Source organism: Oncorhynchus mykiss, chromosome 4 (genome assembly GCF_057628025.1).
Source record: "Oncorhynchus mykiss isolate SJ-2025 chromosome 4, ASM5762802v1, whole genome shotgun sequence".
Lineage (NCBI taxonomy): Eukaryota > Metazoa > Chordata > Actinopteri > Salmoniformes > Salmonidae > Oncorhynchus > Oncorhynchus mykiss.
Window position 1 is genome coordinate 536,118 of NC_143025.1, and position 27,382 is coordinate 563,499.

A 27,382-nucleotide genomic window follows, 5' to 3' on the forward strand; every position below is an offset into this window, starting at 1 on the left:
TTTGATTTGTTAAAAAAGTTTGAAATATCCAATAAATGTCGTTCCACTTCATGATTGTGTCCCACTTGTTGTTGATTCTTCACAAAAAAATACAGTTTTATATCTTTATGTTTGAAGCCTGAAATGTGGCAAAAGGTCGCAAAGTTCAAGGGGGCCGAATACTTTCGCAAGGCACTGTATATCTTCTTCCTTTCTTATTTAAAACCCTTGGGTGGAAAAACACACGGTCTTTAATGACCTTTCCCACTATCCTAGTTCCTAACATGCACCACTTGTGATAGACCTGCACTTCGCCTAAAATCCCCACAAAAGAACACACGTGTTTATATGATTCCATTCACACTCCCTCTGCTCTCCATCAACTGTTTGACAGACCTCTCTGGTAATATGGAGACCAAGCAACTCCAGAAGGTTGTTCTCGAGCATACGGAGGAAAAGGACTGACCCCTCCCTCGAGGTGAGTGTGTTGTGATCATGGTTGATTGGATTCAGATCTAATTGGATGTGAGATCTTGGATGAAATGTAAACGCGTGTCAAAATAATAAGTAAATCTAATCAATTCCTTTTGTCAGTTGATTTATGGAGTTTTCTTTTTATTGTGTATTTGCCCCCAGTATTCCACATAGCAATACCTCGACACTACCAGAGGTTCCCCCACAACATCACAAAAACCAGCTCTGCCCACTTCAAGCTCAGGTAGAGAACACGTTAAATGTCATTATGACTCTGCCCAATGATGAAAATATGTGGTGTTTATTTATCATGGACCCTATTTGGATAGCCTATCTTTTAGTTTGAATACAAATGAATGATCTTATATTTCTTCACCAGGAGATCCTCATAACAGAGGACTCTGTTGGGGATATTTGTCTGGACATTGAATCTTAAAGATAAGTGATACATCATTAAAATGTACTTTTGTGACATCATGAAATATAGACAAGGGATGATTAATCGGGAATTGCTGCTTTAAAATATATATTTTTTTACACTTTAATTTTTTTTTGATCAAGGCCATAATACCAATATCCCATTTTCCTGATGCAGTTTTTTTTGTCTCCTAGCAACTGCTGTGCTACGTGACTGGATGGTTGGTGGACAAGCACTCATACACACGTTGAATTAGCTGATTTAATTAAGTTGCCGTCATTAATCTGACTTTTGATGTGTTGTCTTTTTTCCCTATCTATATAAAGTATATATATACCGTATAGGCCTACTGCAGGAATTACAAAATAAAATCAAATTGTATTTGTCACATACACATATTTAGCAGATGTTATTGCGGTTGTAGTGAAATGCTTGTGTTCCTAGCATCAACAGTGCAGTAATATCTAACAATTCACAACAATACACACATCTAAAAGTAAAAGAATGGAATTAAGAAATATACAAATATTAGGACGAGCAATGCCAGAGTGGCATTGACTAAAATACAGTAGAATAGAATACAGTATGCACATATGAAATTAGTAAAGCAGTATGTAAACATTATTAAAGTGACCAGTGATTCAATGGGGTGCAGGGTTGAGTAACCGGGTGGTAGCCAGCTAGTGATGGCTATTTAACAGTCTGATGGCCTTGCGATAGAAGCTGTTTTTCAGTCTCCCTGTCTGTCCCAGCTTTAATGCACCTGTACTGACCTCGCTTTCTGGATGCCATCGGGGTGAACAGGCCGTGGTTCGGGTGGTTGATGTCCTTGGTGATCTTTTTGGCCTTCCTGTGACATCGGGTGCTGTAGGTGTCCTGGAGGGCTGGCAGTGTGCCCCCAGTGATGCGTTCAGCAGACCTCACCACCCTCAGGAGAGCCCTGCGGTTGAGGGCGGTGCAGTTGCCGTACCAGGCGGTGAAACAGCCTGACAGGTCAAGCCAAATTTCTTCAGCCCTCTGAGGTTGGAGAGGGGCTGTTGCGCCTTCTTCACCACACTGTCTGTGTGGTTGGAACATTTCAGATTGTCTGTGATGTGGACGTCGAGGAACTTGAAGCTTTTCACCTTCTTCACTGCAGTCCCGTTGATGTGGAAAGGGACGTGCTCCCGCTGCTGTTTCCTGAAGTCCACAATGAGCTCCTTCATTTTGTTGACAATAAGGGAGAGGTTATTTTCCTGGCACCAGGGCCCTCATCATTGTTGGTAATCAGGCCTACTACTGTTGTGCCATCTGCAAACTTAATGATTGAGTTGGAGGCGTGCGTGACCACGCAGTCATGGGTGAACAGGGAGCACAGGAGGGGGCTGAGCACGCACCCTTGTGGGGCCCCTGTGTTGAGGATCAGCAAAGTGGAGGTGTTGTTTCCTACCATCAGCAGCTGGGGCGGCCCGTCAGGAAGTCCAGGACGCAGTTGCATGGGGCGGGGTTCAGACCCAGGGCCCCGGGCTTAAAGATGAGCTTGGAGGATACTATGGTGTTGAAGGCTGAGCTATAGTCAATGAACAGCATTCTTACATAGGTATTCCTCTTGTTCATATTGGATAGGGCAGTGTGCAGTGCGATGGTGATTGCATCATCTGTGGATCTATAGGGTGGTATGCAAATTGAATTGGGTCTAGGGTGTCAGGTAAGGTAGAGGTGATGTGATCCTTGGTAGAGGCGGAAACATTTGAGTTTCAATCCTGCAGAAATAAAATTATTGTGCAGTATTGCTCCTGTAGGTTAGTCCTACGAGAAAAATTATTAGAATGCAGGTATTATGTGTATGATTCCTGTAGGAACAGTAAGACTCGTGCAGAATTGGTCCTGCAAAACCATTCCTGCAGAAATCATCTAAACTAAATTCTGAGGGACTTCCTGCAAGAATTATGTGTAGGAATCCTGCAGGAATTGTAAGAATCGTGAAGGATTGGTCCTGCAAAACCATTCCTGCAGGAATCCTGATGGTTGTCTGACAGGAAAATGATCACAAAAATCCTGTGGGATTTCCTGAAGGACTCCTGCAGAAGAATCATGCAGGAATCCTGTGGGATTTCCTGAAGGACTCCTGCAGAAGAATCATACAGGAATCCTGTGGGACATTTTTGTAAGGGTTGTTTTTCAAATTTAGAAACAGAAAATGAAAAATGTGTCGTTTTTCCATTCTCCGTTTTGACTCGGAAATCAAAATAACAAATCATACAGTACATGGAAGTGTTTCTAAAATCCCCTTTGGGGAAAAATAATGGTGTGGAAAAACGATTGGAACCATTTCCGAGTTTGACCACTAGGTTGTATGGGTATTATAAATCATACTCCTAGAGCGTCTACTAAATGACTAAAATAAAAATACATGTAAATTGAAAAAATAAAATAATTAGACTTGCAGGGGTAGCCTACTCGGGGAGTTTTGTGAAACACTGGCCATAACCAACAGAGGGCATTGTGGGAGAATGTGTCAGCTCTGAGGGGGAGAGGGGGATGACGACGTGTATCTTAATAACGGGGAGAGAAGACGGATTGGACTTTCAAACGACAAGAGATTCATTATGAACCGTCAGACATCAAAGTGTATCATGCTAAACATCTAACGGAAAGCGATTGAATGTGTTTGATTCGGTCTTCATGGCTCGTAAGACATCGTCAAAATCCACTTTATCTAAGTTGGCGCTGCTAAGGACAGTTGGCTAACTAGTTAGCATTGTGGTTAGCATTATCTTTTTGCTCAACGGAGGAAGGAAGGGGAACAGTTGACGCACTGCTCGGCTAGCGGGCTGTTAGCTAGTAACTTAGCTAACTTAGTTACGTTGTTTCTTTATACCTGACTCATTCAGTTTGACAACTAACTTCAAAGAAAATAATTGTGAATGTATGACTTTTTTTGTTGTATTTAGCTACTACTAGAGCTATCAGCTAACAAACCAGCAAGATTATCATATTCATAAACGGTTGCTTTGGGGTTTGAATCATTTGATCCAGACCCTGTTGGAAAGGCAGCAGCAGATCAGCTGTGATGGCTACGGATATGATCGAGAGTGAGGTAGTGCTGAAGGCTGCGGGTGATAACGATATGAGTCTGAACAATAGCCCAGACCTAGACACACCCAGGATTTATGAGAGCCTGGGAGGAGATATCAGGGACACTCCGAGCCCTTCGTCTTCGGCAGTGTCAGGAGGAGAAGAGGAAGAAGATTTAGAAGACCTGCAAAACAGCAGCACAGAGCTTTCATTGGAAAATGGCGAAGAGGCCGCAGGAGCAGCGCTACAGAGGCCAACCCAAACAGGAGGTCCGGCGCAGGAAACGGTGACTCCAGACAATGGAGAAAAACAGGAGGAAGGGGTGGAGGTGGTGCCATGCTCCACTCCCGTCAGAATGCCCCAGACATACTCAACCTCTGGACATAATGGAAGGTATGCGCTCACTTCTTTCTCACCACTGTGCTATCTTGTACACTTTAGTTAGAACAGTTTTATGTCAATACCTATACAGGAAGACTGCAGTCTGCCTAGAGCTGCTTATTGTCAATGTTATTGTGCTAATGTCCTTTATTGTCAGCGTGATGGCATCAATATTATGCATGTTCCTGATATCGCAGCCAGGTATCCCAGGAAATTGCAACAACACAAACCTGACAAATACCAACACACATCCATTCAAAATCCTATTTTCCCCAAAACCTAACTCCTAAACCCAACCCCAAACTCTAACCCTAATTGTAACCCTAAACCCAACCCCACAGGGATGATTTTCCTTGTTTAACTATCCTTGTGGGGACCTTTGGGGATTTCATTTCCCTATGAGGATAGAAGAACAAGACCACACACACACAATGAGCAACACTACTACATACTACCACGGTGGACAGCATCAGTTTACTCTGTCTACCACTGATTTCTCTTGCTGTGTATAACATTAGGCCTGCTGAATAAACAGGTCTCTGACTTCATTAAGTTTAGTTCATTAATTGGCAGACTGAACTGTCATTTACTCAGCATTTATACAGTTAGTTTTAGAGAATCACATTAGAGGCTGTCATGGTTGAGTCCATCTCTTCCTGTGGCGATTTCAGATTCAGTGTTTAATAGTCACGTGTACAGGGTTGCAGGTATGGTTGCAGGGTACAGTGAAAATCTTATGCTCCGAGCTCCAACTTGCAGGACTAAGTTAAATTAACTAATGAAAATGGTAATTAAAAACCCAACAGTATGAACAGAAAGAGCACTAACTGTAGCAGTGATTAATAAATACATTGGGGTGGAGGCAGAATAAAGAGGGAGAATGACTGTTGAGGGAGAATGACTGTTGAGGGAGAATGACTGTTGAGGGAGAATGACTGTTGAGGGGGAATGACTGTTGGGGGGGAATGACTGTTGGGGGGGAATGACTGTTGGGGGGGAATGACTGTTGGGGGGGAATGACTGTTGGGGGGGAATGACTGTTGAGGGGGAATGACTGTTGAGGGGGAATGACTGTTGAGGGGGAATGACTGTTGAGGGGGAATGACTGTTGAGGGGGAATGACTGTTGAGGGGGAATGACTGTTGAGGGGGAATGACTGTTGAGGGGGAATGACTGTTGAGGGGGAATGACTGTTGAGGGGGAATGACTGTTGAGGGGGAATGACTGTTGAGGGGGAATGACTGTTGAGGGGGAATGACTGTTGAGGGGGAATGACTGTTGAGGGGGAATGACTGTTGAGGGGGAATGACCGTTGAGGGGGGAATGACCGTAGGGGGAGCAGTGTGACCGTTGTGGGGGAATGACCGTAGGGGGAGCAGTGTGACCGTTGTGGGGGAATGACCGTAGGGGAGCAGTGTGACCGTTGTGGGGGAATGACCGTAGGGGGAGCAGTGTGACCGTTGTGGGGGAATGACCGTAGGGGGAGCAGTGTGACCGTTGTGGGGGAATGACCGTAGGGGGAGCAGTGTGACCGTTGTGGGGGAATGACCGTAGGGGGAGCAGTGTGACTGTTGTGGGGGAGTGACCGTAGGTGGAGCAGTGTGACCGTTGTGGGGGAATGACCGTAGGGGGAGCAGTGTGACCGTTGTGGGGGAATGACCGTAGGGGGAGCAGCAGGTAAAGTAAGTGACTGTTGAGGGGGTGTGGGGGGAAATGTCCATGGGGGAGTGACAGGGGGGCAGGTATCAGACTAGTGATGGCTATTAAGCTGCCTGATGGTTTGAGGGTAGAAGCTATTGGCCAGTCTTGACAGTTTTTGCCATGATGCTCCTGTACTGAACGCGTCTGAGTGATGGAAACGGGGAGAACAGGACATGGCTGGGGTCCCTGTTGATCTTCATGGCCTTCCTGTGACTGGTGTTGAAGGGCAGGCATTGTGCACCCAATTTCTTCAGCATCCTGAGATGGAAGAGTCGCTGATCTGCCTTCTTCACCACGGTGTCCGTGTGGTTAGACCATTTCAGCTTCTCTAAGATGTATATGCTGAGGAATTTGGAAGTTATTGACGCTCCTTGGCGGCCGCGTTGATGGGTTGAGTCCAGCCTGGTTGCTCCTAAACTCCACAATCAGCTCCTTAGTTTTGCTAACGTTGAGCGAGAGGTTGTTTACCTGGCACAACACAGAGTGCCTAGCTCCTCCCTGTAGGCTGTCTCGTTGTTGTTGGTAATCAGGTCTACTACTGTTGTCGACAGCGAACTGTACTACTATATTCCCTGTATAGTCGTGAGTATACAGGGAATACATTAGGGGACTGAGGACGCACCCTTGTTGGGCCCCTGTTTTGAGAATCAATGTCGAGGCGGTAATGTTGCCTACCTTCACCACCTGGGGTGGTCCGTCAGGATGTCCAGGACCCAGTTGCGTAGGGGGAGTTCAGACCCAGTGCTTGAGCTTTATAATGAGCTTATATGGCACTATGGTATTGAAGGCTAACAGCATACCACCCTGCATCCCACTGCTGGCTTGCTTCAGAAGCTATGGAGGGTTGGTCCTGGTCGGTCCCTGGATGTGAGACCAGATGCTGCAGGAAGTGGTGTTGGAGGGCCAGTAGGAGGCACCCTTTCCTCTGGTCTAAAAAAATTATCCCATTGCCCCAGGGCAGTGATTGAGGACGTTGCACTGTGTAGGGTACTGTCTTTCGGTGTCCTGACTTTCTGTGGTCACTAAAGATCCCATGTCACTTATCGTAAGAGTAGGGGTGTTAACCCTGATGTCCTGACTAAATACCCAATCTGGGTATATCATGGTCACCTAATCATCCCCAGTTTACAATTGGCTCATTCATCACCCTTCCTCTCCACCGTAACTATCCCCCAGGTTGTTGCTGTAAATGAGAATGTGTTCTCAGTCAACATACCTGGTAAAATAAAAATATGGATAAGGCTGAGCTGTAGTCGATGAACAGCATCCTCACATATGCATTCCTTTTGTCCAGGTGGGTAAGGGCCGTGTGCAGTGCAGTGGTGATTGCGTCATCCATGGATCTGTCAGTGCGGTAGGCGGGTTGAAGGTTGAGTGTGTTGGGAGGGAGGAGGTGATATGGTCTTTTAGCTCCTCCGGTAGGGTGTCGTTAGTGACCGCGATGTGGTTGGCTTTCTTTTTGTAATCCATTCTCTTTAGGAGCCCCTGCCACTTACGCCTTGTGTACGACCCGCTGAATTGCTCCTCAACTTTGTTCCTATATGTTTCTTGATCGATCTGCGTAAGTTGTATTTCTACTGTTTAACCAAACTATTGTCTTCTGTCACCTCCCCTGTTGAGAGAGAAACACTAGAAAACACTGTTTTATTGGAGCTCAAGGTGAGGTGCCCTCTTGAAAAGTTATTGATTCAAAATTTTGTTTGGGGAGAACAGTAGCATATGGGTCATTCCATGTCATTTCAGCACTTTCTTAAGTTCTGAAATTGTTTGTGTATTTAGAAAAATATAATATTAGCATTCCGCCAACCCTAGCCACTCTTACCCAGATGGTCATGCGCAGTCGCAATCTTCGCTCTCTCTCTCCCACTACTCTCTCCTCTTCTATCCTATCATCTCTACCTTCTGCTAAATCCTTCTCCCTCCTGTCTACTCCTTTCTGCATCTCCTGTCTCCTGATTCTGCCTCTTTAACAAATATTGCTTTTCTTTCCATTTATTACTTATTTATTACTGGATTTATTGATTTATTTTGCTCCCCATTAATTATATCTCTACTTTGCACATTCTTCCACTGCAAATCTACCATTCCAGTGTACTTGCTATATTGTATTTATTTGTATTTATTTTTTAAATATTTATTGCCTCTACCTCCCTTATCTCACCTCACTTGCTCACATTGTATCTAGACTTATTTTTCTACTGTATTATTGACTGTATGTTTTGTTTATTCCATGTGTAACTCTGTTGTATGTGTCGAATCTGCTTTGCTTTATCTTGGCTAATTGTAAGTGAGAACTTGTTCTCAACTTGCCTACCTGGTTAAATAAAGGTGAAATAAAAAAAATATATATAATTTTTTTTTTATTACTTAAACTTATATTATAAAAAACAATCTTCACATAATCACTAGTTAACTACACATGGTTGATGATATTACTAGTTTATCTAGCTTGTCCTGCGTTGCATGTAATCAATGTGGTGCCTGTTAATTTACCATCGAATCACAGCCTTTTTCAACTTCGCCAAACGGGTGACGATTTCACAAAAGTACAAACATTGCGCAAATGTACCTAACCATAAACATCAATGCCTTTCTTAAAATCAGTACACAGAAGTATATTCTTTAAAACCTGCATATCTAGTTAAAATAAAATAATAAATGTTAGCAGGCAATATTAACTGCGGGAATTGTGTCACTTCTCTTGCGTTCAGTGCAAGCAGAGTCACGGTATATGCAGCAGTTTGGGCTGCATGACTCTTTGCGAACTGTGTGTAGACCATTTCTTCCTAACAAAGACCTTAATTAATTTGCCAGAATTTTACATAATTATGACATAACATTGAACGTTGTGCAATGTAACAGCAATATTTAGACTTAGGGTTGCCCCCCAATGTAACAGCAATATTTAGACTTATGGATGCCACCCATTGTAACAGCAATATTTAGACTTAGGGTTGCCCCCCAATGTAACAGCAATATTTAGACTTAGGGTTGCCACCCATTGTAACAGCAATATTTAGACTTATGGATGCCACCCATTGTAACAGCAATATTTAGACTTAGGGTTGCCACCCATTGTAACCGCAATATTTAGACTTATGGATGCCACCCAATGTAACAGCAATATTTAGACTTATGGATGCCACCCAATGTAACAGCAATATTTAGACTTATGGATGCCACCCAATGTAACAGCAATATTTAGACTTAGGGTTGCCACCCAATGTAACAGCAACATTTAGACTTAGGGTTGCCACCCAATGTAACAGCAACATTTAGACTTAGGGTTGCCACCCATTTGATAAAATACGTAACGATTCCGTATTTCACAGAAAAAATAAGTTTTATTTTAGAAATCATAGTTTCCGGATTTGACCATATTCATGACCAAAGGCTCGTATTTCTGTGTGTTTATTATGTTATAATTAACTCCATTATTTGATAGAGCAGTCTGACTGAGCGGTGGTAGGCAGCAGCAGGCTCGTCAGCATTCATTCAAACAGCACTTTACTGCGTTTGCCAGCAGCTCTTAGCAATGCTTGAAGCACAGCGCTGTTTATGACTTCAAGCCTATCAACTTCCGAGATTAGGCTGGAAATACTATAGTGCCTATAAGAACATCCAATAGTCAAAGGTATATGAAATGCAAATGGTATAGAGAGAATAACTGCAACCTAAAACTTCTTACCTGGGAATATTGAAGACTCATGTTAAAAGGAACCACCAGCTTTCATATGTTCTCATGTTCTGAGCAAGGAACTGAAACGTTAGCTTTTTTACATGGCACATATTGCACTTTTACTTCTCCAACACTGTTTATGCATTATTTAAACCAAATTGAACATGTTTCATTATTTATTTGAAACTACATTTATTTTATCGATGTATTATATTAAGTTAAAATAAGTGTTCGTTCAGTATTGTCATTTTTTAAAAATATTTTTATTTCACCCTTATTTAACCAGATAGGCCAGTTGAGAACAAGTTCTCATTTAAAACTGTGACCTGGCCAAGATAAAGCAAAGCAGTGCGACACAAACAACAACACAGAGTTACACATGGAATAAACAAACATACAGTCAACACAATAGAAAAATCTATATACAGTGTGTGCAAATGTAGTAAGATTGGGGAGGTAAGGCAATAAATAGGCCATAGTGGTGAAAATAATTACAATTTAGCAATTAAACACTGGAGTGACAGATGTGCAGAAGATGAATGCAAGTAGAAATACTGGGGTGCAAAGGAGCAAAAAAGAAAACAACAATATAGGGATGAGGTAGTTGGGTGGGCTATTTACAGATGGGCTGTGTACAGGTGCAATGATCGGTAAGTTGCTCTGACAGCTGATGCTTAAAAGTTAGAGAGGGAGATGTAAGTCTCCAGCTTCAGTCATTTTTGCAATTCGTTCCAGTCATCGGCAGCAGAGAATGCGGCCAAAGGAGGAGTTGGTTTTGGGGATGACCAGTGAAATATATCTGCTGGAGCGCGTACTATGGTTGGGTGCTGAGATAAGGCGGGGCTTTACCTAGCAAAGAATTATAGATGACCTGGAGCCAGTGGGTTTGGTGATGAATATGAAGCGAGGGCCAGCCAACGAGAGCATACAGGTTCCAGTGGTGGGTAGTATATGGGATGGTACTGTGATAGACTACATCCATAGACTACATTTGCTGAGTAGAGTGTTGGAGAGTATTTTGAAAATGACATCGCCGAAGTCAAGGATCGAAAGGATAGTCAGTTTTACGAGGGTATGTTTGGCAGCATGAGTGAAGGATGCTTTGTTGCGAAATAGGAAGCCAAATCTAGATTTAACTTTGGATTGGAGATGCTTAATGTGAGCCTGGAGGGAGAGTTTACAGTCTAAACAGACATCTAGGTATTTGTAGTTGTCCACATATTCTAAGTCAGAACCGTCCAGAGTAGTGATGCTAGACGGGCAGGCGGGTGCGGGCAGCGATTGGTTGAAGAGCATGCAATTAGTTTTACTTGCATTTAAGAGCAGCTGGAGGCCACGGAAGGAGAGTTGTATGGCATTGAAGCTGGTCTTGAGGTTTGTTAACACAGTGTCCAAAGAATGGCCAGAAGTATACAGAATGGTGTCATCTGCGTAAAGGTGGATCAGAGAATCACCCGCAGCAAGAGCGACATTGATGTATACAGAGAAAAGAGTCGACCCGAGAATTGAGCCCTGTGGCACCCCCATAGAGACTGTCAGAGGTCCGGACAACAGGCCCTCTGATTTGAACTCTATTTGAGAAGTAGTTGGTGAACCAGGCGAGGCAGTCATTTGAGAAGTGAAGGCTATGCTGGTCATTTATGAACATTTGAACATCTTGGCCATGTTCTGTTATAATCTCCACCCGGCACAGCCAGAAGAGGACTGGCCATCCCACATATGCTCTCTCTAATTCTCTCTTTCTTTCTCTCTCTCGGAGGACCTGAGCCCTTGGACCATGCCCCAGGAATACCTGACATGATGACTCCTTGCTGTCGCCAGTCCACCTGACCGTGCTACTGTTCCAGTTTCAACTGTTCTGCCTTATTATTATTCGACCATGCTGGTCATTTATGAACATTTGAACATCTTGGCCATGTTCTGTTATAATCTCCACCCGGCACAGCCAGAAGAGGACTGGCCACCCCACATAGCCTGGTTCCTCTCTAGGTTTCTTCCTAGGTTTTGGCCTTTCTAGGGAGTTTTTCCTATCCACCGTGCTTCTACACCTGCATTGCTTGCTGTTTGGGGTTTTAGGCTGGGTTTCTGTACAGCACTTTGAGATATCAGCTGATGTACAAAGGGCTATATAAATAAATTTGATTTGATTTGATATTGAGTCTTCCAATAACAATGCGGTGATTGACCGAGTCGAAAGCCTTATACACGGAACCCAAACCAGCTGTGCGCGTGCACCACATTTATTTTGTTTCCCTACACCAAACATGATCATGACACGCAGGTTAAAATGTCAACACAAACTCTGAACCAATGACATTCATTTGGGGACAGGTCGAAAAGCATTAAACATGAAACACGTATGGCAATTTAGCTAGTTAGCTTGCACTTGCTAGCTAATTTGTCCTGGGATATAAACATTGAGTTGTTATTTTACCTGAAATGAACAAGGTCCTCTAATCCGACAATTAACCCACACATAAAACGGCCAACCGAATCGTTTCTAGTCATCTCTCCTCCTTCCAGGCTTTTTCACCTTTGAACTTATATGGTGATCGGCATCTAAACTTTCATAGTATTACCACGACGGCCGGCAAAACAGTTTGTCTTTCAATCACCCACGTGGGTATAACCAATGAGGAGATGGCGCGTGGATACCTGCTTCTATAAACCAATGAGGAGATGGGAGAGGCAGGACTTTTAGCGTGATCTGCGTCAGAAATAGGAGTTCTATTTTAGCCCTTGGCATCACAGACGCTCGTTGGTGCAATAATTGGATATTTCAATTGGATTTCAAACTTTATTTTGTGCCACTTGCGCACGCGACGTGTCCGGTCTGGTCAGCATGTTAGCCAGGTTGAAGACGGCTGCACAGTACTGTCTTTTATCGATGGAGGTTATGATATCGTTTAGGACCTTGAGCGTGGCTGAGCTCAGAAACCAGATTGCATAGTGGAGAAGGTACAGTGGGATTCGAAATGGTCGGTGATCTGTTTGTTAACTTGGCTTTCGAAGACTTTAGAAAGGCAGGGTAGGATAGATCTGTAACAGTTTGGGTCTAGAGTGTCTCCCCATTTGAAGCGGGGGATGACCGCGGCAGCTTTCCAATCTCAGACGATATGAGAGGTCAAACAGGCTAGTAATAGGGGTTGCAACAATTTCAGCGGATAATTTTAGAGATGGTCCAGATTGTTTAGCCCAGCTTGATTGTACAGGTCCAGGTTTTGCAGCTCTTTCAGAACATCAGCTGTCTGGATTTGGGTGAAGGAGAAATGGGGAAGTCTTGGGCAAGTTGCTGTGGGGGATGCAGAGCTGTTGCCTGGGGTAGGGGTAGCCAGGTGGAAGGCATGGCCAGCTGTAGAAAAATGCTTATTGAAATTCTCGATTATCGTAGATTTATCTGTGGTGACAGAGTTTCCTAGCCTCAGTGCAGTGGACAGCTGGGAGGAGGTGCTCTTATTCTCCATGGACTTTACAGTGTCCCAGTACTTTTTGGAGTTTGTGCAACAGGATGCAAATTTCTGTTTGAAAAAGCTAGCCTTTGGAGTGGAACTGTGGGCTGCAGGGCCTGGGTTAACCTCTACATCACCAGAGGAGGAGTTTGATGAGGGTACGGCTAAAGGCTATAAGGACTGGCTGTCCAGTGTGTTGGGAACAGAGAATAAGAGGAGCAGATTTCTGGGCGTGGTAGAATAGATTCAGGGCATAATGTACAGACAATGGTATGGTAGGATGTGAGTACAGTGGAGGTAAACCTAGGCGTTGAGTGATGATGAGAGCGGTTTTGTCTCTGGAGGCACCAGTTAAGTCAGGTGAGGTGACCGCAGGTGTGTGGGGTGGGACGAAAGAGCTATTTAAGGCATTTTGAGTCAGGATGCCGTTCGGTAGTCACTACTACACTAGGTGAGTCAGGATGCCGTTCGGTAATCACTACTACACTAGGTGAGTCAGGATGCCGTTCGGTAGTCACTACTACACTAGGTGAGTCAGGGTGCCGTTCGGTAATCACTACTACGCTAGGTGAGTCAGGATGCCGTTCGGTAGTCACTACTACACTAGGCGAGCAGGGGACACAGTGTTCAGAAAAGCTAGCAGGCTGGGGCTAGGAGATGGTTCTTCGGCGACATCTTAACAGAATAGCCTGTTGAGAACACATCGCGCGATCATGTCGGCAGTCCAGTTGGGATGGATCGGCGGGGCTCCTTGTTGACAATAAAGGGTCCAGGCCAATTGGCAAAGGAGGTATTGTAGCCCTAGAATTAGCTGGTATATGGGTCTAGCTCGTGGCTAGCTGATGCTTGCTTTGGGACAGAGGCGTTATTACAAATATAATCAGCCGATTAATCGGTATCTGCTTTTTTTGTTCCTCCAATAATCGGTGTCGGCGTTGAAAAATCATAATCTGTCGACCTCTAGTGCAGAGTATACAGCTGCCTGCTGCTCAAGATAGCTCTCCAACATGTCATAAGTGGAGTTCCATGTTGTTGTGACATGGTGTATGAGCTTGTGGGTCGGTAGCTGTAACATTTCTTGCTTGGTCTTAAGCACGTGAGCAGCTGTTGTGCTTCGGTGGAAAAAATGAACTACCTTCCTGATCCTCCCAAGGAGGCGGTCCATCTGCTTCACTGAGATTCCCCTTTGAGATGCTAAATTGATCACAAGTGCAAAGCAAGCTTTCTGTGGCCCCAGTCCTTTATCACTGCATTTACATGGTTCTTGGCTGGGATATTGCTATTGGGCCTCTCTAGCTTCCAATCTGCTTTCCTAGCGTGGCTCAAGCACTTTCACCATATGTTTAAACCCTTTGTTTTCCACAACAGAGTATGGCCTCATGTCTATAGAGATAAACATCCCAATAGATTTGGTGATGGATTTAGCCCGGTCTGATTCTGCAGCAAAGGGCGTCTTAAATGCCGCTATGAGAAGTTGTTGTCTTTTGGCTCCCGTCACTAACACACCAGGGTGATGACGCTTTAAATGTGTGGGCATGCTCGATGTATTTCCATGATCATACGGCTTTCTTGTGGCACAATGCCTACACACCGTAGTGATGTTGTTCACCACCCTTCTTCCATCATCATATTTGACAGGGAAGCCAAAATGCTCCATGAGACTTAAATGAAGCGGGAGGCTTTTCTAGTTCTTCAGCTCCTCCGCTAGCCATGGCTGTCACTGCTTGTAACGACGGGGATAGCGCTGAACGAGATGGCAGCCTCACTTCGCATTCCTAGGAAACTATGCAGTATTTTTTTTAAACATTTTTTATTTCTTACCCCAGGAAATCTGAAGTTGTATTACATACAGCTGGGAGGAACTATTGGATATAAGAACAACGTCAATTCACCAACATTACGACCAGGAATACGACTTTCCCGAAGCGGATCCTCTGTTTGGTCCACCACCCAGGGCAATGGATCGGATCCCAGTCGGCGACCCAAAATAACGGCGCCGCATAAGGGGCAGACGGAGCGGTCTTCTGGTCAGGCTCCGTAGACGGGCTCACCGCTCCCGAGTATACTACTCGCCAATGTCCAGTCACTTGACAACAAGTTTGATGAAATCCGAGCAAGGGTTGTCTTCCAGAGAGACATCAGAGATTGTAACGTTCTTTGTTTCACGGAAACATGGCTCACTCGGGATACGTTATCAGAGTCGGTACATCCACCTGGCTTCTTCACGCATCGTGCCGTCAGAAACAAACATCCCTCTGGTAAGAAGAAGGGCGGGGGTGTATGCCTTATGATTAACGAGTCGTGGTGTGATCATAACAACATACAGGAACTCAAGTCCTTTTGTTCACCTGACCTAGAATTGCTCACAATCAAATGCCGACCGCATTATCTACCAAGAGAATTCTCTTTGATCATAATCACACCTGTGTATATCCCCCTCAAGCAGACACCTCGACGGCCCTGAAAGAACTTCATTGGACTATCCTGAGGCTGCATTTATTGTAGCTGGGGATTTTAACAAAGCTAATCTGAAAACAAGGCTCCCTAAATTTTATCAGAGTATTCTGGATCATTGCTACTCTAACTTCCGCGATGCATACAAAGGAGTTGCTTACCAAGAAGAGTCTGAGTGTTCATAAGTGTCCGACTTAAATCTATGGCAAGACCTGAAAAATGGTTGTCTAGCAATGATCAACAACCAATTTGACTGAGCTTGAAGAATTCGAAAAGGAATAATGGGCAAATATTGCACAATCCAGGTGTGCAAAGCTCTTAGACTTCCCCAGGAAAGACTCACAGCTGTAATCACTGCCAAAGGTGTTTCTACAATGTATCGACTCAGGGGTGTCAATACTTATGTAAATGAGATATTTCTGTCATTTTCAATACATTTGCAAACATAAAAAAAACATGTTTTCACTTTTTCTTTATGGGGTATTGTGTGTAGATGTGAGAATAAAATGGTATTTTAATACATTTTTACTCAGACTGTATGAATACTTTTGATTAGCATTAGCATGGCCACACGCAGAGCCACACGCACACAGCCACACGCACAGCCAAGTACACAAACCATCTATTGAGGGTCAGTTGCGGCAGTTGGGTGGAGGATCTCTTATTTCCGTCTGTTGTAGGATGAACTGAGAACTGCCGTCATGTCTAGGATATTGAGCTACCAGTCACAGTACAGATAAATGATTGTCTTGTTCCGCTTTCTGTGTCAGATTATCTCTGACTCCTTGGCTTGCTGCTGTTCACTGACTGGAACACAGAGAGGTCTTTTGAAAGGATATTCAACTGGGATGACCTGTGTCTTATCCTGCAGTCTGGAACCGTTCATAGTACTGGTGTGCTTCCTTTCTAAAACATGATGACCCGCTTTCTCTCCCTGCAGTCTGTAACATTAAACTGTTCTGACTGTCTCTCTCTGTGGTCTGGAACAAACTGTTCTGTCTCTCTCTGTGGTCTGGAACAAACTGTTCTGTCTCTCTCTGTGGTCTGGAACAAACTGTTCTGACTCTCCCTGCAGTCTGGAACATTAAACTGTTCTGACTGTCTCTCTGCAGTCTGTAGCATTAAACTGTTCTGACTGTCTCTCTGCAGTCTGTAGCATTAAACTGTTCTGACTGTCTCTCTGCAGTCTGTAGCATTAAACTGTTCTGCCACTCTTTCTCTGCAGTCTGTAGCATTAAACTGTTCTGTCTCCCTGCAGTCTGTAGCATTAAACTGTTCTGTCTCTCTGCAGTCTGTAACATTAAACTGTTCTGACTGTCTCTCTCTGTGGTCTGGAACAAACTGTTCTGACTTTCTCTCTGCAGTCTGGAACAAACTGTTCTGACTGTCTCTCTCTGTGGTCTGGAACAAACTGTTCTGACTGTCTCCCTGCAGTCTGTAACATTAAACTGTTCTGTCTCTCTGCAGTCTGTAGCATTAAACTGTTTTGACCTGCCTCTCTCTCTCTCTGCAGTCTGTAACACTAAACTGTTCTGACCTGTCTCTCTCTCTGCAGTCTGTAACATTAAACTGTTTTGACTTGTCTGTCTCTCTCTCTCTGCAGTCTGTAGCATTAAACTGTTCTGACCTGTCTCTCTCTCTCTGCAGTCTGTATCATTAAACTGTTCTGACCTGTCTCTCTCTCTCTGCAGTCTGTATCATTAAACTGTTCTGACCTGCCTCTCTCTCTCTGCAGTCTGTAGCATTAAACTGTTTTGACCTGTCTCTCTCTCTCTCTCTCTGTAGTCTGTAGCATTAAACTGTTTTGACCTGTCTCTCTCTCTCTCTCTCTCTCTCTCTCTCTCTCTCTCTCTCTGTAGTCTGTAGCATTAAACTGTTTTGACCTGTCTCTTTCTCTCTCTCTCTCTCTCTCTCTCTCTCTCTCTCTGCAGTCTGTAGCATTAAACTGCTTTGACTCTGCAGTCTGTAACACTAAACTGTTCTGACCTGTCTCTCTCTCTCTGCAGTCTGTAGCATTAAACTGTTCTGACCTGTCTCTCTCTCTGCAGTCTGTAACATTAAACTGACCTGTCTCTCTCTGCAGTCTGTAGCATTAAACTGACCTGTCTCTCTCTCTGCAGTCTGGAGCGCCAGGAGTCTGTTGCGACCACAGAGGCTCGTCTCCGCATGGAGGGGGTGGAACTTAAAGAGGAGTGGCAGGACGAGGACTTCCCCAGGTAACACGCGTCTTCCGACAACCAGGCATACCTAACAACCTGACTTGAGCTGTGGTAATTAGAGGCACCTCAGTCAATACTCATAAACCCTCTGATCTCCAGGTAGTATTCTCTTTTCTGGGTAGTAGTCTTGCACACTACATGACCAAAAGTATGTGGCCACCTGCTCGTCCAACATATAATTCCAAAATCATGGCCATTAATATGGAGTTGGTCCCTTCTTTGTTGCTATAACAACCTCTAGTCTTCTGGGAAGGCTTTCCACTAGATGTTGGAACATTGCTGCTATAACAGCCTCCACTCTTCTGGGAAGGCTTTCCACTAGATGTTGGAACATTGCTGCTATAACAGCATCCACTCTTCTGGGAAGGCTTTCCACTAGATGTTGGAACATTGCTGCAGGTGGACTTGCTTCCATTCAGCCACCAGAGCATTAGTGAGGCACTGACGTTGGGATGATTAGGACTAGCTCGCAGTCAGCGTTCCAATTCATCCCAAAGGTGTTTGATGGGGTTGAGGTCAGGGCTCTGTGCAGGCCAGTCAAGTTCTTCCACACCGATCTCAACAAACCATTTATGTATTGACCTCGCTTTGTGCACTGTGGCATTGTCATGCTGAAATATGAAAGGGCCTTCCACTAAGTTGGAAGCACAAAATTGTCTAGAAGGTCATCATTGTATGCTGTAGCGTTAAGATTTCCCTTCACTGGAACTAAAGGGCGACAAAACGTTATTGTACTGCCGTTGCTTCCAGAGGCAGTTTGGAACACTGAAGTGAGTGTTGCAACCGAGGACGGAGGGTTTTTACACGCTACACGCTTCAGCACTCGGCGGTCCCATTCTGTGAGCTTGTGAGGCCTACTACTTTGCGGCTGAGCCGTTGTTGCTGCTAGACGTTTCCACAATAACAACACAGTTGACCAGGGTATACATTTGAAAAGTCACGAGCTCTTCAGTAAGGCCATTATACTCCCAATGCTAGACAAATCCACTAATTTGAAGGGGTGTCCACATACTTGTAGTGTATATGTTATTATAATGCTTTCAACACTGAACGAGCAGTTAGTAGTGGTAATAGCAGCTATATCCTCTACTGTTGTTGTGTGCGGGGCAAGGGTTATATATGACCTGTTGTGTGTCTGTAGGCCCCTACCTGAGGAGGAAGAGGAGGACATTCAGCTGGGTGAAGATCTCTTCACTGGACCCTCTGGAGAAGGACAGTCTGGTAAGAAAGCCATTCAGTATCTCTGCTCATCAGTATCTGCCAAACCTCAGATGTTGCATGTTGTTCATGTCATCATTTGGCTGTGCTGCCACATCACTAGGTTATGTGCTGCCTCATCACTAGGTTATGTGCTGCTACATCTCTAGGTTATGTGCTGCCACATCACTAGGTTATGTGCTGCCTCATCACTAGGTTATGTGCTGCTACATCTCTAGGTTATGTGCTGCCACATCTCTAGGTTATGTGCTGCCACATCTCTAGGTTATGTGCTGCCTCATCACTAGGTTATGTGCTGCTACATCTCTAGGTTATGTGCTGCCACATCACTAGGTTATGTGCTGCCACATCACTAGGTTATGTGCTGCCTCATCACTAGGTTATGTGCTGCTACATCTCTAGGTTATGTGCTGCTACATCTCTAGGTTATGTGCTGCCACATCACTAGGTTATGTGCTGCCACATCACTAGGTTATGTGCTGCCACATCACTAGGTTATGTGCTGCCACATCACTAGGTTATGTGCTGCCTCATCACTAGGTTATGTGCTGCCTCATCACTAGGTTATGTGCTGCTACATCACTAGGTTATGTGCTGCTACATCACTAGGTTATGTGCTGCTACATCACTAGGTTATGTGCCGCCACATCACTAGGTTATGTGCCGCCTCATCTCTAGGTTATGTGCCGCCTCATCTCTAGGTTATGTGCCGCCACATCACTAGGTTATGTGCCGCCACATCACTAGGTTATGTGCCGCCTCATCTCTAGGTTATGTGCCGCCACATCACTAGGTTATGTGCCGCCTCATCTCTAGGTTATGTGCCGCCTCATCTCTAGGTTATGTGCCGCCTCATCTCTAGGTTATGTGCCGCCTCATCTCTAGGTTATGTGCCGCCTCATCTCTAGGTTATGTGCCGCCTCATCTCTAGGTTATGTGCCGCCACATCTCTAGGTTATGTGCCGCCACATCTCTAGGTTATGTGCCGCCACATCTCTAGGTTATGTGCCGCCACATCTCTAGGTTATGTGCCGTATCCCAGCCTCTTCAAGCTAATGTATGTGATGTCAGGCCTATATCTCATCTCCAGCTCTACAGGCTATGTAATGTGTGTATATTTTCTACAGGCTATGTAATGTGTATATATTTTTGTTTATATATTGTATGTGGCCAGCCCTTCAAATGAAACTCGCCTGTCCTTGGTTGCAACACTCACTACCAAGTTCCAAACTGCCTGTGGAAGCAACATCAGCACAAGAACTGTTCGTCCGGAGAGCAGTGGTTCCCAAACTTTTTATAGTCCCGTACCCCTTCAAACATTCAACCTCCAGCTGCGTACCCCCTCTAGCACCAGGGTCAGCTGTACCCCCTCTAGCACCAGGGTCAGCTGTACCCCCTCTAGCACCAGGGCCAGCTGTACCCCCTCTAGCACCAGGGTCAGCTGTACCCCCTCTAGCACCAGGGCCAGCTGTACCCCCTCTAGCACCAGGGTCAGCTGTACCCCCTCTAGCACCAGGGTCAGCGTACCCCCTCTAGCACCAGGGTCAGTGTACCCCCTCTAGCACCAGGGTCAGCACACTCTCAAATGTTGTTTTTTGCCGTCATTGTAAGCCTGCCACACACACACTATATGATACATTCATTAAATATTAGAATGAGTGAGTTTTTGTCACAACCCGGCTCGTGGGAAGTGACAAAGAGCTCTTATAGGACCCGGGCACAAATAATAATATAATAATAATCAATAATTTTGCTTATAAATCCTTATTTGTTCATAGAAAATTGTGAATAACTCACCACAGGTTAATGAGAAGGGTGTGCTTGAAAGGATGCAGATAACTCTACAATGTTGGGTTGTATTGGAGAGAGTCTGTCTTAAATAATTTTCCACACACAGTCTGTGCCTGTATTTAGTTTTTATGCTAGTGAGGGCCGAGAATCCACTCTCGCATAGGTACGTGGTTGCAAAGGGCATCAGTGTTTTAGCAGCACGATCTGCCAAGGCAGGATACTCTGAGCGCAGCCTAATCCAGAAATCTGCCAGTGGCTTCTGATTTAAATTCAATTTTCACAGAACCACTTGTTGCAATTTTGATGAGGCTCTCTTGTCCAGATATCGGTAAGTGTACTGGAGGCAGGGCAGGAAAGGGATAACGAATCCAGTTGTTGTGTCATCCGTTTTGGGAAAGTACCTGCGTAATTGCGCACCCAACTCGCCCAGGTGCTTCGCTGTATCACATTTGACATGTCTGTAAGCTTGAGTTCATTTGCACACAAAAATCATACACTGTTGGAAAGACCTGTGTGTTGTCCTTGTTAATGCAGACAACGAGCTCCAGCTTCTAAATCATAGCCTCAATTTTGTCCTACACATTGAATATAGTTGCGGAGAGTCCCTGTAATCCTAGATTCGGATCATTCAGGCAAGAGAAAACATCACCCGGATAGGCCAGTCCTGTGAGAAACTCGTCATCATCAAGCGCTCAGACAAGTGAAAATGATGGTCAGTAAAGAGAACTTTAAGCTCGTCTCTCAATTCCAAAATACGTGTCAATACTTTGCCCCTTGATAACCAGCGCAACCTTCTGTATGTTGTAAAAGTGTTACATGGTCCCTGCCCATATCAGTGCATAATGCAGAAAATACACGAGAGTTCAGGGGCCTTGCTTTAAGAAAGTTAACCATTTTCACTGTAGGGTCCAAAACGTCTTTCAAGCTGTCAGGCATTCCCTTGGCAGCAAGAGCCTCTCGATGGTTGTTGCAGTGTACCCAAGGGGCGTTGGGAGCAACTGCTTGCACACACGTTACCACTCCACTATGTCTCCCTGTCATGGCTTTTGCCCCATCAGTACAGATACCAACACATCTTGACCACCAATGTCCATTTGATGTCACAAAGCTGTCCAGTACTTAAAAAAATATCCTCTCCTGTTGTTGTGGTTTGCAGAAGAGGATGTCTTCCTTAACTAACCCCCCATAAACGTAACGGACATATACCAGGAGCTGTGCCAGGCCTGCCAATTCACTGGCTTGCATGCAAAGTATTGTTTCAAAACATCTCCTGCCATGTCACTGATGCATTGTGAAACAGTGTTTGTCTGTATAGTTTTTTGGACCTTTTCCCCTGCCATATTCTCGGCAGCAGGAATAATTAAGAATTAAGTCCTCCACAATAGTATGGGGATTGCGTGTCCTAGCCACTCCGTAGCTCACCATATAAAACACTTCTAGCCCCTTCTTACTAATGATATCTGTTGCTTTTATACATGTCTTACTACTCGAAAGTCGTCTTAATTATTGCTCAAAAAACTCCTGTGGTTTATTTTTATTTTTCGAATTGCCATGTGTTTTTAAATGTCTGTGCAAGAGTTGTGAGATAGTACTTTTGCACATATAAAACGCTCTGGCTGAGGAAAGGCACTACTCCCAATCTAAGTGAACCCCAAGTCAATGTAGTTCTCATCATATTTGTGCCTCTTCGATGGTCCAATGTCCCTGTCTGTTGTTCGGGGCTTTCCTGGGTAAGGGGGGCAGTAGCTCTTCGGCTGCATCAGATTCACAACTGTCAGTGTCCATGCTAGCTGGGCTACAACAAATGTAGATTTACTGATGCTAGCATTGGATGTGCTCGTGGAAGCAGAACAACTTGTCATCAATAGGTGCAGGTGTCGTACTGCTGGTAGTAGCAGTAGTACCAGTAGAGCTGGTATGTGTCTCGATGGACGCGGGCCTTACTTATTTTTAACCATTTTATCAATTTTAGAGCAAATGGAATGAGCAGCAGCTACGTTTGGCTACATGCAGACCGTTAGTGGAATTCCCGCGAGAGAGTAATGGTTAATGTGATTGGATGTTAATTATTTGACTAGGCTTCCTGTATTTGGCATTGTGTTGTTATTTCACTGAACACTAGATGGTTTCATTGTATTTTTGGCAGTGAAACGAGGCTACTCGGGCGAGGAAAAAAAACTCACCCAGATGTATATCCCCACTGGAAAATATAAATGGACTGTTTGTAAATGTGAAGAAATATTTTTGTTGAGATTGGTGTGGAATAACTTGACTGGCCTGCACAGAGCCCTGACCTCAACCCCATCGAACACCTTTGGAATAAATTGGAAAGCTGACTGCGAGGCAGGCCCAACAACTCAGTGCCCAACCTGACTAACGCTCTTGTGGCTGAATGGAATAGCAGCAATGTTCCAACATCTAGTGGAAAGCCTTCCCAGGAGGGTGGAGGCTGTTGTAGCAGCAATGTTCCTACATCTAGTGGAAAGCCTTCCCAGAAGAGTGGAGGCTGTTACAGCAGCAATGTTCCAACATCTAGTGGAAAGCCTTCCCAGAAGAGTGGAGGCTGTTATAGCAGCAAAGGGGGCACCAACTCCATATTGATGCCCATGATTTTGGAATGAGGTGTTTGACCAGCAGGTGTCCACATACTTATGGTCATGTATATTTTATCTCCAGCTTCTGCAGGCTATGTAATCAAATAATACATTGAATCAAATGTTAGGTGTAGACCTTTACGTGAAATGCTACTTATGAGCCCGTTCACAACAATGCAGAGTTAAAAAGTAAGACCAATATTAACTAAATTTAAACAGGAAATAAACAGCAAAAACAGAAACGTCCTCTCACTGTCAGAGGCGTTTGTTTTCAGCAAACTTAACATGTGTAAATATTTACATGAACATAGCAAGATTCAACAACTGAGACATAAACTGAACCAGTTCCACAGACATGTGACTAACAGAAATGGAATGAGGTGTCCCTGAACAAAGGGGGGGTCAAAATCAAAAGTAACAGTCAGTATCTGGTGTGGTCACCAGCTGCATTAAGTACTGCAGTGCATCTCCTCATGGACTGCACCAGATTTCCCAGTTCTTGCTGTGAGATGTTACCCCACTCTTCTACCAAGGCACCTGAAAGTTCCAGACATTTCTGGCAGAAATGGCCCTAGCCCTCACCCTCTGATCCAACAGGTCTCAGATGTGCTCACTGGGATTGAGATCCGGGCTCTTCGCTGGCCATGCCAGAAGACTGACATTCCCACCTTGCAGGAAATCATACACAGAACGAGCTGTATGGCTGGTAGCGTTGTCAAGCTGGAGGGTGATGTCAGTATGAGCCTGCAGGAAGTGTACCACATGAGGGAGGAGGATGTCTTCCCTGTAACGCACAGCGTTGAGATTGCCTGCAATGACAACAAGTGCAGTCCGATGATGCTGTGACACACCACCCCAGACCATGACGGACCCTCCACCTCCAAATCGATCCCGCTCTGGAGAACAGGCCTCGGTGTAACGCTCATTCCTTTGACGATAAACGCGAATCCGACCATCAACCCTGGTGAGACAAAACCGCGACTTGTCAGTGACGGTGAGTTTGTGCCCATAGGCAACGTTGTTGCCGGTGATGTCTGGTGAGGACCTGCCTTACAACAGGCATACAACCCCTCAGTCCAGCTTCTCCCAGCCTATTGCGGACAGTCGGGGCACTGATGGAGGGATTGTGCGTTCTTGGTGTAACTCAGGCAGGTGTTGTTGCCATCCTGTACCTGTCCCGCAGGTGTGATGTTCAGAAATACTGATCCTGTGCAGGTGTTGTTACATGTGGTCTGCCGCTGCAAGGACGATCTGCTGTCCGTCCTGTCTCCCTGTAGCGCTGTCTTAGGCGTCTCACAGTACGGACATTGCAGTTTATTGCCCTGGCCACATCTGCAGTCTTCATGCCTCCTTGCAGCATGCCTAAGGCACGTTCACGCAGAAGAGCAGGGATCCTGGGCATTTTTTTTTTGTGTGTGTCAATAGAAAGGCCGTCTGTAAGCTGTTATTGTCTTAACGACCGTTCCACAGGTGCATGTTTATTAATTGTTTATGGTTAATTGAACAAGCATGGGAAAAAGTGTTACACCCTTTACAATGAAGATTTGTGAATTCTTTGAAAGACAGGGTCCTGAAAAGGGGACGTTTCTTTTTTTGCTGAGTTTATTTTCTCCAGCTTCTGCAGGCTATGTAATGTGTATATATTTTCTCTAGCTTCTGAGGGGTAAGGTATCTTGGCTAGCCTATATCTAACTTCTCTCTCCCCTCCCAGCTTCTGCAGGGGGCTATTCTGCTCTGAGTGGTGGTAAGAAGACTAAGAAGAAGCTGGCTGCCCCAGACATCAGCCTGACTCTGGATCGGAGTGAAGGATCTCTGCTGTCTGATGAGCTGGAGGAGGAGAGTACAGAGCTAGACCTGGATGATATAGACACACCATCTGACAACAGTAATGAGTTTGAATGGGAAGGTATGGACCTGTAACATGATGTACTTGTATAACATTAGGTACTTGTAACATAATGTGAATGCTCCAGTATGGTGCCACCCAACCCTGGCCTTTTTGTGTAGGGGTGATCCGAACGTTCTGACCTCCCAACAGCAGTCAAGCACCCAAGCTAATTGGCTAGCTAGCTAGACTCAAATGAGAGAACACCCCACTCTGACCATTTTACCTGCCCTAGCAGAGCTGGTTAGGCTGTTTTCATGTTATCCAGGGCGTTTGTGACTAACTGTGCTGCTGGCAACATTTTGTTAACGCTATTTTGTCGATGTTTACTGACACTGGACATATTTAATGGTTATTCAGCATTCGTAAATGTATCAGTTATTCTGCACTCTGGCACACTCAGACGAGAGTGCTCTGAAGTACATGGCTGAATTACAAACGTACCCGAAATGGTTACTTGCATAACCAATCAGGTTCAATGTAGCTAGCTAACATCAGGCTTTAACTAGCCAAGCAAATGCCTCTGAGATACGAATAATAAGATCATACACTTAACGTTAGCTAGCGAGCCAGCCAACTAACGTTAGCTAGCTAGCTAACAGCACACTTTAACTTGGAAAGGAAACAACTTTGTCAAAATTAGAATTGTGTAATATCTGAAAATGTAGCTAGCTAGACCATCTTACCCATATACATCATGGTTGGACACTTCTCCCTGTCACGTAAGCCATGGTTGCCCTTAGTTTGAAGATGTAATCCAGATCCTTGTGTTTTCTCATCATACTCTAATTCCACAGATTTCCTAACTCGGTTCTCCAGAAAGTGCAGTTCTTCTAAACAATATATAGCTTTTTAACATTTTTATATATATAAAAATAAAAAAAGCTATGTTAGACATACTACACATACTAACCAGCTCAAATAGACAGAAACGTGCTATATGTCAGACCAACACGGACTCCTCTCTCTCCTCTCTATAAAAATGCATTTTATTACATTTACATAAGTATCAAGACCCTTTACTCTGTACTTTTGTTGAAGTACCTTTGGCAGTGATTACAGCCTCAAGTCTTCTTTGGTATGACGCTACAAGCTTAGCACACCTGTATTTGGGGAGTTTCTCCCATACTTCCTTGCAGATCATCTCAAGCTCTCAGGTTGGATGGGGAGCGTTGCTGCACAGTTATTTTCAGGTCTCCAGAGATGTCCGATCGGTTTCAAGTCCAGGCTCTGGCTGGGCCACTCAAGGACATTCAGGGACTTGTCCTGAAGCCATTCCTGCATTGTCTTGGCTGTGTGCTTAGTGTCGTTGTTCTGTTGGAAGGTGAACCTTCGCCCCACCCCAGAGATCCTGAGTGCTCTGGAGACAGTTTTCATCAAGGATCTTTCTGAACTTTGCTCTCTTCATCTTTCCCTCAATCCTGACTAGTCTCCCAGTCCCTGCCGCTGAGAAACATCCCCACAGCATGAGGCTGCCACCACCATGTGACACTTGGCATTCAGGCCAAAGAGTTCAATCTTGGTTTAATCAGACCAGAGAAACTTGTTTCTCATGGTCTGAGAGTCGTTTAGATGCCTTTTGGCAAACTCCAAGCGGGCTGTCATGCCTTTTACTGAGGAGTGACCTCCGTCTTGCCACTCTTCCATAAAGGCCTGATTGGTGGAGTGCTGCAGAGCTGGTTGTCCCTCTGGAAGGTTCTCCCATCTCCACAGAGTTACCATCGGATTCTTGGTCACCTCCCTGACCAAGGCCCTTCTCCCCCAATTGCTCAGTTTGTCCGGGTGGCCAGCTCAAGGAAGAGTCTTGGTGCTTCTAAACTTCTTCCATTTAAGAATGATGGAGGCCACAGTGTTCTTGGTACCCTTCCCCAGATCTGTGCCTCAACAGAATCCTGTCTCGGAGCTCTACGGTCAATTCCTTCGACCTCATGGCTTGGTTTTTGCTCTGACATACACTGTCAACTGTGGTACCTTTATATAGACAGGTGTGTGCCTTTCCAAATCATGTCCAATCAATTGAATTTACCACAGGTGGACTCCAATCCAGTTGTAAAAACATCTCAAGATTGATCAATGGAAACGA

The 27,382-nt window shown here is 44.9% G+C and overlaps 1 protein-coding gene across 3 annotated transcripts in view; it reads left to right on the top strand.

The window, feature by feature from the left end:
* Nucleotides 1-3,336: 3,336 nt before the first annotated feature.
* Nucleotides 3,337-27,382, top strand: part of bnip2 (BCL2 interacting protein 2) — a 58,718-nt gene continuing 34,672 nt past the window's right edge. For all 3 annotated transcript variants that reach the window (XM_090230801.1, XM_090230802.1, XM_090230803.1), the window contains exons 1-4: nucleotides 3,337-4,321; nucleotides 17,713-17,808; nucleotides 18,953-19,032; nucleotides 25,126-25,320. In XM_090230801.1, the coding sequence (XP_090086927.1) occupies nucleotides 3,924-4,321; nucleotides 17,713-17,808; nucleotides 18,953-19,032; nucleotides 25,126-25,320 (769 nt within the window). In that variant the 5' untranslated portion in view covers nucleotides 3,337-3,923. The remainder of the gene's footprint in view (nucleotides 4,322-17,712; nucleotides 17,809-18,952; nucleotides 19,033-25,125; nucleotides 25,321-27,382) is intronic.